The sequence below is a fragment of the Malus sylvestris genome, chromosome 13 (genome assembly GCF_916048215.2).
Source record: "Malus sylvestris chromosome 13, drMalSylv7.2, whole genome shotgun sequence".
Classification (NCBI taxonomy): Eukaryota; Viridiplantae; Streptophyta; class Magnoliopsida; order Rosales; family Rosaceae; genus Malus; species Malus sylvestris.
The window spans coordinates 16,191,123-16,202,970 of NC_062272.1; the positions used below are offsets into that span (position 1 = coordinate 16,191,123).

Consider the following 11,848-nt stretch of genomic DNA (forward strand, 5'->3'; position numbering starts at 1 on the left):
ATAAATTTCATGCAGCACAAAGATACCATAATCATCGGCCAATGTACCCTACACAAACACATGTTTTACCCACACCTACTGGCCCTTCTCCAAATCAGTTTGGGAGCCCCTCTGCACTTCCATTGCAAACATGCCAATTATGTAATCCAGATGGACACACTGCACCATATTGCTTCAACAAATCTTCTGATCGACAACAGTGTCAAATATGTTGTAAGTTCAATCATACTACGTGCTATTGCTTTTACAATGAGAGAGGGCCTTCTTATATAGGACCTCAGTTTGCTTCAAGGGCAGGTGCTTCAATGCATGGCTACTCATATCATGGTCCTCATGTGATGTCTCATTCTCAATCAGCTTCAATGTAAGCACTGAACACTGTATTCCATTCATCTTCTCAACACTCATCACTAGGATCTGCAGCGTCTACCTCTCAGTCACCACAAGCATGGCTGACAGATTCAGGAGCCACTAATCACATGACAGCTAATCTTCAAAACCTATCATTGGCTTCCCATTATCCAAAAAATGAAGTTGTTCAAACTGCTAATGGTGAAGGTTTACAAGTCTCTCACGTTGGCAGTTATATACTTACAACTTCTCTTCATCCTATCAAATTAAATTACATCCTTTATGTTCCTAAACTAACAAAAAATTTACTATCAGTTCATAAGATTTGTTTAGATAACAATTGCTGGCTCATTTTTATGCAGTTTGTTTCTGGATTCAGGACAAGGCCACGGGGAGAATTCTGTACAAAAGGATATGCAATAATAGACTTTATCCCATTCACTCACTCTCCACTCGAAGTTTCATACCCCAATCTTCTCAATCTTCACCAGCTGCCTATCTTGGTCAACTTGTTGGTTCTAGCCTATGGCATAATAAGTTAGGACATCCCTCAAACAATATAGTGTCATTGCTACTTAAACAAGCAAATATTACTTGTAATAAAGACACAACTTCTGCTATGTGTCGAAGTTGTCTAGAGGGCAAGTTTACAAAGTTACCATTTTTTTCTTCTCATACTAAGTCTGCCATACCATTTGAAATTGTCCACAGTGACCTGCACCAGGTACATCGATTGATGTTGATTGCTGATGCATAAAACTGGAAGGGTCTTGGAACGTAAATCCAACCATGAATCTGCAAAAAAGTAAAGAACACAAAATGTATCGTGGTTCACCCCAATGTTTGGGCTACGTCCACACTGATATTATATTTCTCTGTTTGTGAGAGGATTGTGAGGGTGAGAGCTCTCTCCATTGTAAGGGTGAGGAGTCTTTTTTATAGAATAAGGGTTCCTCACTTATTACATATTTACCCCTTCATTTATTACATAATTACATTTGAGTCCCCCGAGTATTTATACAAGGTCTAAATACAGAGGCCCTAAGTATGGTATAAACAGTAGTCCCCAAGTCTTCAGTCAAAAGAGTCTTTTGGCTGGAGACTTGAAATTCAGTCCATGTGTGGGCCGAAGTAACTAAATGTCGTCTAGAACTGATACTCGATATAAGGCGGTGCCCAATCTGAAATGATGCTCATCCAGAAATAGCACATGTTGCGAGGCTACTCTGCTTGTGGCTTATGTTGCCTTGGTTACCTCGGCTTGTGGCGTTAAAGGTGAAGGAGTCCCTTTTATAGAATAAGGGCTCGCTTCTCAATACATAAATGATGGGCTAGAGTTGATGCTCGCGGCGAGGCGGTTGCTCAATAGGCAGCGATGCTCTCTAATGATGGTGAAGGAGTCCCTTTTATAAAATAAGGGCTCGCTCCTCAATACGTAAGTGATGGGTTAGCATGGTCTAAAATATCCATAATATCCCGATATTTCCATCAAAATTTCCGTATTTTTGGACTACCGATATTTTTTTGGACTACCGATATTTCCGATATCATCGATATTTTAGACCTTGCTAAGTCACTCATGTATCTTACCATGCAATGTATAAAGTGTAAAATATTGTACTAATTCATTATATATAAATGATTATGGTGTGTTTAAACTTCTTTCATTAATTACTTCTACACTCACAATGTTTGCCAGCTCGCTATATAATCAACTTAAATCAGTTATATCTATCATGCAATGCATTTCCTTCCAATTTTTTGTGATAAACTAATAGATAATTGACTAAATAAACATCCTGCAAAGTTTCAATAAAAATTCCAAGTTTTTCTTACAATTTTCATGGTTTTTATTCAATTTTTATCGATATCGATAATATCCCAATATTTCCATCGAAATTTCCGTGTTTTTGGATTACCAATATTTCCGATATCATCACTATTTTATACCTTGGTTAGGAGTGATGCTCGCGGCGAGGCGGTTGCTCAACTGGTAGCAATGCTCTCTAATGATAGTGAGGGAGTCCCTTTTATAAAATAAGGGCTCGTTCCTCAATACATAAGTGATGGGCTAAGAGTCTCTCTCTAATGAAGGTGAGGGAGTTGCTTTTATAAAATAAGGGTTCGCTCCTCAATACATAAGTGATGGGCTAAATCCCCCAAGTACTTTTCATGAGGCCCAATATATGGTACATAGTGTAGTCCTCCAAGTCTTTAGTCAATAGAGGCTGTTGGCTGGAGACTTCAAATTCAATCCATGTATGGGCCGAAGTGGCGGTTATTCAGAGGCGTTCTTTGTATACCATGCACTGAAGCTTTGTAGGTGAAGCTTTAAAGTGAAGCTTTGAAGCTTGAGCTCTGTGAATGAAGCTTTTGAAGCTGGAGCTTTGTAAATGAAGCTTTCAAAGCTGATTGACATGAGTGATGCTCATGAATGTTTATGTTGATTGACATGAGTGATGCTCATGGATTGTTAACATGAGTGATGCTCATGAATGTTGAAATGAGTGATGCTCATGAATGTTGACATGAATGATGGTCATGGATATTTATGTATGATTGACATGAGTGATGCTCATGAATGTTTATGTATGATTGACATGAGTGATGCTCATGTATAATTTTGGAGTACTGGACGTACTTTTGATCACCTAGTAGGTGATAATAGCGGCAGGCTGCTGAATAATTTTGGAGTACTTGATGTACTTTTGATCACCTAGTTTGTGATAATAGCGACAGGCTGCCGACTAATTTTTTGTAATATTGAACGTACTTTTAATCACCTGATTGGTGATAATAGCGGTAGGCTGCCGAATAATTTTGGAGTACTGGACGTACTTTTGATCACCTGGTTAGTGATAATAGCAGCAGGCTGCCGAATAATTTTTTGTAGTACTAGACGTACTTTTGATCACCTGGTTGGTGATAATAGAGGGCCTGGTTCTTTTGGGCATATGGGCCTTCGCCCTCCACATAACATTCCAGCCCATTATTTTGGGCTTGCCGTTTTTTTTTTTTATTACCCTCTGATGGGGTTATACAGATGTCTCTGAAAGATAAGAAAAGTAAATTATATCATTAAAAAAAAAGCTACTGTAGAAGGTAGTTATGGCAGATGGTTGGATAGTGGGATAACATTTGCACAATTGAAGGGAATTTGAGCTTTTGCTTTTGCTTTTACTTTCTCTTTTCTTTCTGCTTTGCTGTTGCTTTTGTTTCTGTTCCTTCTTTTCTCTTTTTTTTTCTTGAAATATTCTCTCAACAACATCATAGTACAGCCCACGTTTAGCCCATCCTCTGGTGAAAAGCATGCCTTCACTTGCAGGACCCACGTGCAAGACCCACATTTAGCCCATCCTCCAGCCAAAAGTGAAGACAATGTGCAGAGCACCTTCGACGGAATTCAATGTGCAGAGCATCTTCCACAGAATTCGAGCAAGCAGCACACGTCATGCCAGAGACTCTGACTTGAAAACTCTTTGATAAAGTCCTCACTGATTCGACAACCCACATCCCCCCTTTGATATTCCTTTTGGAACATGTATGTTAACAAAAACCACATAATTAATACAAAAGGAAAAATTAATTGACCTCAAGAATGCTTTGAAGAGCAGGCCTCCATGACCTTTGCAATTGGGTTTCATAGCCATCACTAACCCTAATCAACTGAGCCAAAACCTACTCAACTGACGTTTGCTTAAACTCCACCTTTCCCAACAACTTTTCCCACTGCTTCTTTGTGATCTTATTCTTTAGCTCTGTTCTTCCGCGATGACAAAGGTTTACGGTGTCCATCCTTCTTTTGAGCTGACCGTATTGTAATAGCCGGCTGAAAAACCTCCATTAAATGCACCATGAAATCTTATTCTCCTTTTTTCATCTCTAACCTCTTGCTTCCAAGGAACGAGAGTATGCAAGTTACCGGAGATCTCGGCAACGGACTTGTTCTTACGATTGGTGAACTCTTCCTCCCGCTCAATCGGTGTTCCGTAAAACACGAAATCGTCTTCGTCTGAAGCCATTGCTTGATTAATTTCTTAAAATCTTGAAGATTAAGAAGAAGCTGGGTAATCAAAATTAATTAAGGATTAGGGTTTCGTCGAGAGTGAAGGTTGCAGGGCGAGCCGGGGCAGCAAACCCCTCATTTGAGCAGAGAGAGGCAGATAAACTTGGGGGTGTCCTCCTCCTTGAACCCGACGTCGAACCCGAACGGGTGACCCGCATCATACTCGAAAATGTACTAATTGAAGCTTTAGATTGGCATGGCGGCGGTTGGGATGGCTTGAGAGAGAGGTCGGCGACGCGGGAGAAAACAAAGGCGCGAGCTGGTGCCGCCATGAACGAGTTGGTTATTTGCTAGAAGCTCTCCGCCTCTCGGGAAAATGTGGCGAGCCATCGAGGGTACGGAAATCTGAAATTTTTATGGTTGTTAGGGGGATAGCCATTGTTATTGTCTCTCTCTCCTCCTCTTCTTTCTTTTCTCTTACTGTCTGAAGAGAAAACTGGAATTTCTAGAGAGAGAAAGAGAAAAGTAGGAGAGAGAAAGAAGGTGTTTGGTGAGAAGGTTGTATACAGAGGGAGAGAAAATGAACCGTTGGGTTTTCTAGGAAAGCTTTGGGTTTCGTTTGGTCTTTGCAGATTCACGACGGAGGTGAAAAATTGAAAGAGAACCGACATAGCGTTTCATGTCGATTCCCACAGACGGCGCCAAATGTTGATGCACAAAACTGGATGGGTCTTGGAACAACGTAAATCCGACCGTGAATCTGCAAGAAAGTAAAGAACACAAGATTTATCGTGGTTCACCCCAATGTTTGGGCTACGTCCACACTAATATTGTATTTCTTTGTTTGTGAGAGGATTGTGAGGGTGAAAGCTCTCTCCATTGTGAGGGTGAGGGGTCCCTTTTATAGAATAAGGGCTCCTCACTTATTACATATTTGCCCCTTCATTTATTACATAATTACATTTGAGTCCCCCGAGTATTTATACGAGGTCGAAATACGGAGGCCCTAAGTATGGTACAAACAGTTATAAATACTATGTTACCCTTATTGATGAATACACTCAGTTTTGTTGGCTATTTCTCTTATCTCACAAGTTAGACTTTTATGATGTGTTTGTCACTTTCTGTGCATTTATTTCCACTCAATTTTCAACTACTGTAAAAACCTTGCAGAGTGATGAGGGAGGTGAACACATTAGTCATAAGTTTCATACGTTTCTTAAATCTAAGGGAATTGTGCATCATAAATCTTGTCTTTATACACCTGAACAAAATGGGTTGGCTGAAAGGAAACATACACATATTATTGAAACTACTGTCACATTGTTACAGTATGCTAACCTTCCTTCTCAGTTTTGGACCTTTTCTTGTCAAACAGCCATCTACTTGATTAATAGGATGCCTACCTCAGTATTACAAAACCAATCACCCTTTCAAGTCCTCTATGGAAGTCAACCAGTTATTAGTCACCTTAGGGTATTTGGATGTTCCTATTATCCTTTACTTCAACCATATAACTCTACCAAACTTCAAGCTAGAACAACCAAGTGTGTTTTTCTCGGATATGTATCTAAATATAAGGGTTACATATGCTATAAAGTACAAAAAGGAAAATTCTTTGTCTCTAGGCATGTTGTTTTCAATGAAACTGAGTTTCCTTATCTCAGCTTACTTAAACTAAAAACACAATCTAGTCACCCATCTATCTTACCATCACCATCAAATTTATCACCATCATCTCCTTGTCTTACACCAGTACCAAATGCTAATAATATACTAGTTGTACATATGTCTCATTATCTATCTTATTCTCATACTTCTGATATCCCAACTCCAACTTCGTTTAACCCTCCATCACCAGATGTCCTAGCACATGTTGTTTCAACACCTGATGTCTCACTTTCACACTTACCATTTCCTACTTCTCAATCCATTACTGCAACAATACATGATTCCATTCAACTCCCTGTGGATCCTGAATTTAGTCTTAATCGTTTGCAAGTGGTATTACCTATTGCACCATTAAACATGCATCTCATGCAAACTCGAAGTAAAAGTGATAGTAATTTAGAGACATCCGGTGAGGTTGACATGTCTCTTACTAAGCCAGCCACCTATAAGACTGCTATGAAATCTACTATGTGGATGAATGTTATGAAAGAGGAAATTAAGGCTCTTCATTCTCAGGAAACTTGGTCTCTTGTTCCTCTTCCATCTCAAAAGAACTTAGTGGGGTGTAAATGGGTGTTTAAGATCAAGAAAAATGCTGATGGTAGTGTTGCGGGGCACAAAGCTCGATTGGTTGCCAAGGGGTTCAGTCAAGAAGAAGGATTGGACTATGGAAAGACTTTCAGTCCTATTGTAAAGCCTACCATAGTGAGATTAGTTTTGGCATTAGCTGCTCAGTTTCACAGGCCTTTAAGGCAACTCGACGTTAAAAATGCATTTCTCCATGGTATATTATAGGAAGAAGTCTATATGGCTCAACCACCTGGATTTGAAGATCCCAAGTATCCTCATCTGGTTTGTAAGCTTCATAAGTCTTTGTATGGCTTAAAACAAGCACCACACGCTTGGAATGAAAGATTCACAACTTTTCTTCCTTCTCTGGGGTTTCAATCTACATATTTAGACTCTTCTCTCTTTGTGAAGTATGTTGGTTCTGATATTATGGTTCTCCTCCTCTATGTTGACGATATAATCTTAACTGGAAGTGCCACAGATTCCATTCAATAGGTAATTGATTCTCTCCTTACTGAGTTTGAGATCAAGGATTTAGGACCACTCAATTATTTTTTGGGCATTCAAATATCTTACACACCTACTGGTTTGTTTCTGTCACAAACTAAATACATTTAAGATTTACTCAACAAGACATAAATGAGTGAGTGTAAACCATGTAACACTCCATGCTTGCCATATAATCGGTTATTGAAAGATGATGGGGTTCCATTTCCAGATGCTCAAACATATCACAGTATAGTTGGTGCGTTATAATATCTTACTTTTACTTGTCCATATATTTCATTCGCAGTTCATCAAGTATCTCAGTTCATGCAACAGCTTATCTTTCCCATTTTGCTACTGTTAAACGCATTTTGCGTTATTTGAAATGCACCATAACTTCTTGACTCACTAATGATGCTGGTGAAGTTTGTTTAAAATCCTTTAGTGATGCAGATTGGGCAGGAGATCTGAATGATTGAAGGTCTACAACTGGCTTAGTTGTTTTCTTGGGCTCTAATCCAATATCATGGTCCTCCAAGAAACAACAAACTGTTTCTCGATCGTCTACAGGAGCAGAATATCGAGCTATGTCATACACTGCAACTGAACGTGATTGGATTCAATAACTTCTCCATTTTTTACAGGTTAAAGTGGTTTCAGCTCCTGTGCTTTTTTATGACAATTTGTCAGCCATTGCTCTCTCTTTTAATCTGATTCAACATCAAAAGACCAAGCACATTGAGGGTGATGTTCATTTCATTCGAGAACGGATTGCTCAAAAGTGCCTATTTGTGCAGTTTGTGTCTTCTCGGGAACAGTTCGTAGACATTCTCACAAAAGGGCTTAGTGCTTCTCTCTTTAAAACTCACTGCAGCAATCTCATGCTTGGTGCCTCACCATGCATGAGTTTGAGAGGGGATGATAGAGATAATACATGAAGTAAATTGATGGATAGGATTGTGACACTTGTAATGAGATTAGAAAAGTTAATTATGATAGTTGAGATTTGGAGATGTGAAGATTCTTGTATATATACCCTTATGATGTAATAGCTTAGAAGCTAAGAAAATAAATAACAAGATACAATTTCTCTCTCTCTCAGCTTCTCTCAAATCCTCTCCTTCTCTCTCTAGAATTTCTGCATTCAAGCTTATCATTCTTCTTGATTAACACATATGAATTGTGATGATAACTTCAATGATTCAGTCTTTTAAAAGGATACATTAATATCTCAAGTAATTTAGTCGTATGTTAAGGTCTGAATGAAATGCTACATCTCACTCAGTGGAACGGGTTTCATGCAAGATATAACCATTGCAAGTATCTATTACATCACCATATATAAAATATAATCGTTGATATTTCAAAACACTCAGTTGTACATACCATGAAAGAAATCAAAGCCTCTCCCTTAACTTATAAAATTACATTAACACTTCATTTATTCCCTCACCAAATATAAATTTCATGATAATAATAGATTTAACAGATATGTATTATACAACTACAACTGATATTGAGAGATGGATGATTTGAACAAAGGACCTTGGGTGCTAAGGTGAAAATTGTTAACCACTCGAGCCACAAGTTTTTTTTTTTTTTTTAACTAAAAACGGGTATGGTTGGTCATTTATCACTACACTTAATATGGGTTGATTCAGTTCGTTGGTTGTTGTTTTTCAGGAGGTTGATTCAGTTATTAGTTTGACTCATCACAATAAATGCAAGAAGATTCTTAATGCAACACAGTGTTCCTCAAAGTAAGAAACCAAACCATTAAGAGATGTTCTAAGAAAATTTGAACAGATGAATCACATAATCTTATCAGTTGATAAGAAGCTGTAGATAAACATGTCTCTAATCTCACCTTTACAATAACCATACTTCCTTAACAAACCTTCTTTCACAAACCCAACTTTCTCTAAAACCATTTGGGAACCCTTATTCTCAACCTCCACCAAAGCCTCAACCCTCACCAAACATGGGAACTCTTTGTACACTCTAGACATGGCCATCCTCAGTGCCTGTTTGGCAATCCCTTGTCCCCAGTATTCTGCAGACACGGCATAGCTAACATGGGCTCTACACGTGTCATCGCCCGGTTCGGGTTTGACCGAAACATATCCAATCGAATGGTCATCCAGACATATGGACTGGCGCCATGGGTGTGGTATAGCAACCTTCTCAATGTATGCCAAGGCTTCTTCCCTAGAGGTTATGGTGTTCCATCTCAAATAGCGCGTCACTTTGTCATCACTCGCCCATTTCAAGAAGTCATCGGCATCGGAGACTTTGAAGGGACGCAGTGAAATTCTTGAGGACTCCATAACTTTGAGGAAGTTTGAGATGGTTCCAAGCTCAATTGGGATATATAAATAGGGGGTATAAAGTAGTCAGCCATACGATTATGTGTGATCCAAAATCTATTCAAATAATAGATTTGGATTCAATGAACTTGCCTAGTGGTGCTACTAGTAGACAAATTGGTCACTAGCATCACCATCTGCAACTAGTCAATTATTAGATAAAACCTAGCGATCTGTGTCCCTGTGACAAAAATAACTGACCAGTTAAAACATAACATGTGTAGAGAGTTTAAATTTTTTTTTAAAAAAATGGTAAGATGTAACACATGCTTATGTTTTAACTAAACGATACTTATTATTATACCTATCATGTAACAGGAAAATTCTCACTTAATAAATTGCCTAGCAATAAATATAGTAAAAAGTATTTTTCAACTGGTTTAAATCCAGATTTACAGAAATAAAATGGTCAGGTTCAAGGCATAAGATCAGTGGGTAGAAGACTATACATGAAAACATCTTTAACTGTACCTTTGTGAATGGTATACTCCCTCAAGAGACCTTTCATGTGGAAACCAAGTTTCTCCAAGACTCTCTGGGAGGCCTTGTTCTCTATCAAAACCAAAGCTTGCATTCTAACCAAATCAGTGAACTCTTTAAACCCTTCAGTGATGGCCATCTTCAAAGCTCTGATTACTATGCCTTGTCCCCAGTACTCGGCTGCTAACGCATACCCGATCTCCGCTCGACACTGTCATCACCACCTTGTGGCTTGACGAAGACCATTCCGATCGAACAGTCATTGATGCAGACGGACCTGCAATAAGGTTGAGGAATTCAAACATCCTTGATGTCGGAAAGTGCTTCCTTCTTGGATTTGAAGGTGTTCCAACGAGTGAATTGTGTTAACTTTTCATCCTCGGTATACTTCAAGAAGTCCTCAGCATCTGAGAGCCTATAAGGACGTAGTGTGATTTCCAAAGATTTGCTTTCCATTTCCGTTTGCGATGGTTACAAGAGATGGTACTAAAAATAATCAATTTTGATGAGTTTTCTAGTTTCTGTATTGATTGGATAGCAAATTTCCATAACAAATAGATTAATGTTTTTATTTATTTATTTATTTTATGGGTTCGGTATTTGGATCTTGACAACAAAAGAAATTGTGAAATGTTCACTGATGGTAGGTAAACCAACCATTCACAAATTGTGACATGCTATTCTTTGAATTCAAAACAGGAGATGCTTTACTAACTAGTACTATAGTTTAATAATATTATTTTTTATTTGTAGGTAAAAGTTTCAGTCTGACTCAAATGGATGCATGAAGATAACGTATAATATTTGTATTGAGTCCCTTATTTAATTATAATTGACTTATTGTGTGACTTAGCTTAATTTCCATCTCGTAGAGTAAAATATTGTTGTACATATATAAAAAAATAAAATGCTTAGTACCCAACGTTCTTACCAAACTCCTCTGAACATCAACCTTTCCATTCCGCAAGTCATATTACCACCACTACTAGTATGGTAAGACTGTTATCGTCTCTTAACATTGCATTTCACTCAGCAAAAGTTTGGCCAATCTCATCTCAAATTAAGAGAAAGGCTGGAGTTCGTCTTTTAGTCGATGTTAAAATTATTTTCATGTTGCAGATGTTAATTATTAGGGTAGTGCCATCCATATCCCATACACCCATTTTTACTTTTCACACACTTCTATCAATTTTTTGCAGAACGGATCGAATGAATTGAAGAAGATAAATGACAAAAAATTAATAAAAGTGTGTAGGAAGTAAAAAGAAATGTGTGAATAGCAATATCCATTACTATTCGGCTAGTTCCTTAAGACATTGTGTCTCTCTTACACCCAAATTTCAAACTCAGTTGTACCAAACATGCTAACGTAGTCATACAGTTGACAGTTCTTTCACAAAAAAAACATAACCAATTAGTCCAGTTGCACAAGGGCGACGTAATAAAAAAGTAATTAAGTTGGTTCCACAATAGATGAGGAGGAATTCCTTCTTAATAGATGAGGAGAAGCTCCTCCTCAATTCACTACATAACCGATTTATGGGACTTCATGCTTGTGATCAAAACGTTCATATTATAAAACACTCTGTAAAGATTATCTGTGCAAAAATTTGACAAAATATAAAATTGTTTAGTTATCGAATTGCATAACAATAGATGGACGGATTCGGTAAAAGCATTAAGAACCATCAATATCTATTTACTACAATGGAATTACTAAACAACCTTAGTTGTAATTTATTTTTTTGTAGAGATGATATTTTACAAAGAGATTAATAATAGGGTAAATCGTCAAAATGGTCCCTGAGATTTGCATAACTCATCACTTTGGTCCCTGAGATTCCAAATCGATAAAAGTGGTCCTGAAATTGTCCACCATCCATCATTTTGGTTCTTCCGTTAAGTGTCTCGAAGCTCT

At 38.0% G+C, this 11,848-nt stretch overlaps 2 protein-coding genes across 2 annotated transcripts; both read right to left on the reverse strand.

Annotated features, from left to right (window-relative positions):
- Positions 1–8,835: 8,835 nt before the first annotated feature.
- On the reverse strand, positions 8,836–10,413 carry LOC126595562 (uncharacterized). The gene is made up of 2 exons (XM_050261840.1): positions 9,922–10,413; positions 8,836–9,631 (listed from the first exon to the last, which is right to left on the reverse strand). Exon 2 carries the CDS (start codon positions 9,409–9,411, stop codon positions 8,896–8,898), a length of 516 nt encoding a protein of 171 aa, XP_050117797.1. The 5' UTR covers positions 9,412–9,631; positions 9,922–10,413; the 3' UTR covers positions 8,836–8,895.
- On the reverse strand, positions 9,866–10,386 carry LOC126595287 (uncharacterized). Its single transcript, XM_050261631.1, has 2 exons — positions 10,234–10,386; positions 9,866–10,141 (listed from the first exon to the last, which is right to left on the reverse strand). Exons 1-2 carry the CDS (start codon positions 10,384–10,386, stop codon positions 9,866–9,868), a joined length of 429 nt encoding a protein of 142 aa, XP_050117588.1.
- Positions 10,414–11,848: the final 1,435 nt, after the last annotated feature.

What these genes read in the sequence shown, in the direction of transcription:
- LOC126595562 (XM_050261840.1), bottom strand. Translation starts at nt 9,411, where the DNA reads ATGGAGTCCTCAAGAATTTCACTGCGTCCCTTCAAAGTCTCCGATGCC.
- LOC126595287 (XM_050261631.1), bottom strand. Translation starts at nt 10,386, where the DNA reads ATGGAAAGCAAATCTTTGGAAATCACACTACGTCCTTATAGGCTCTCA. An exon ending in CACTTTCCGACATCAAGGAT is followed by an intron (nt 10,142 to 10,233) that starts GTTTGAATTCCT and finishes TGGTGATGACAG; the next exon opens with TGTCGAGCGGAGATCGGGTA.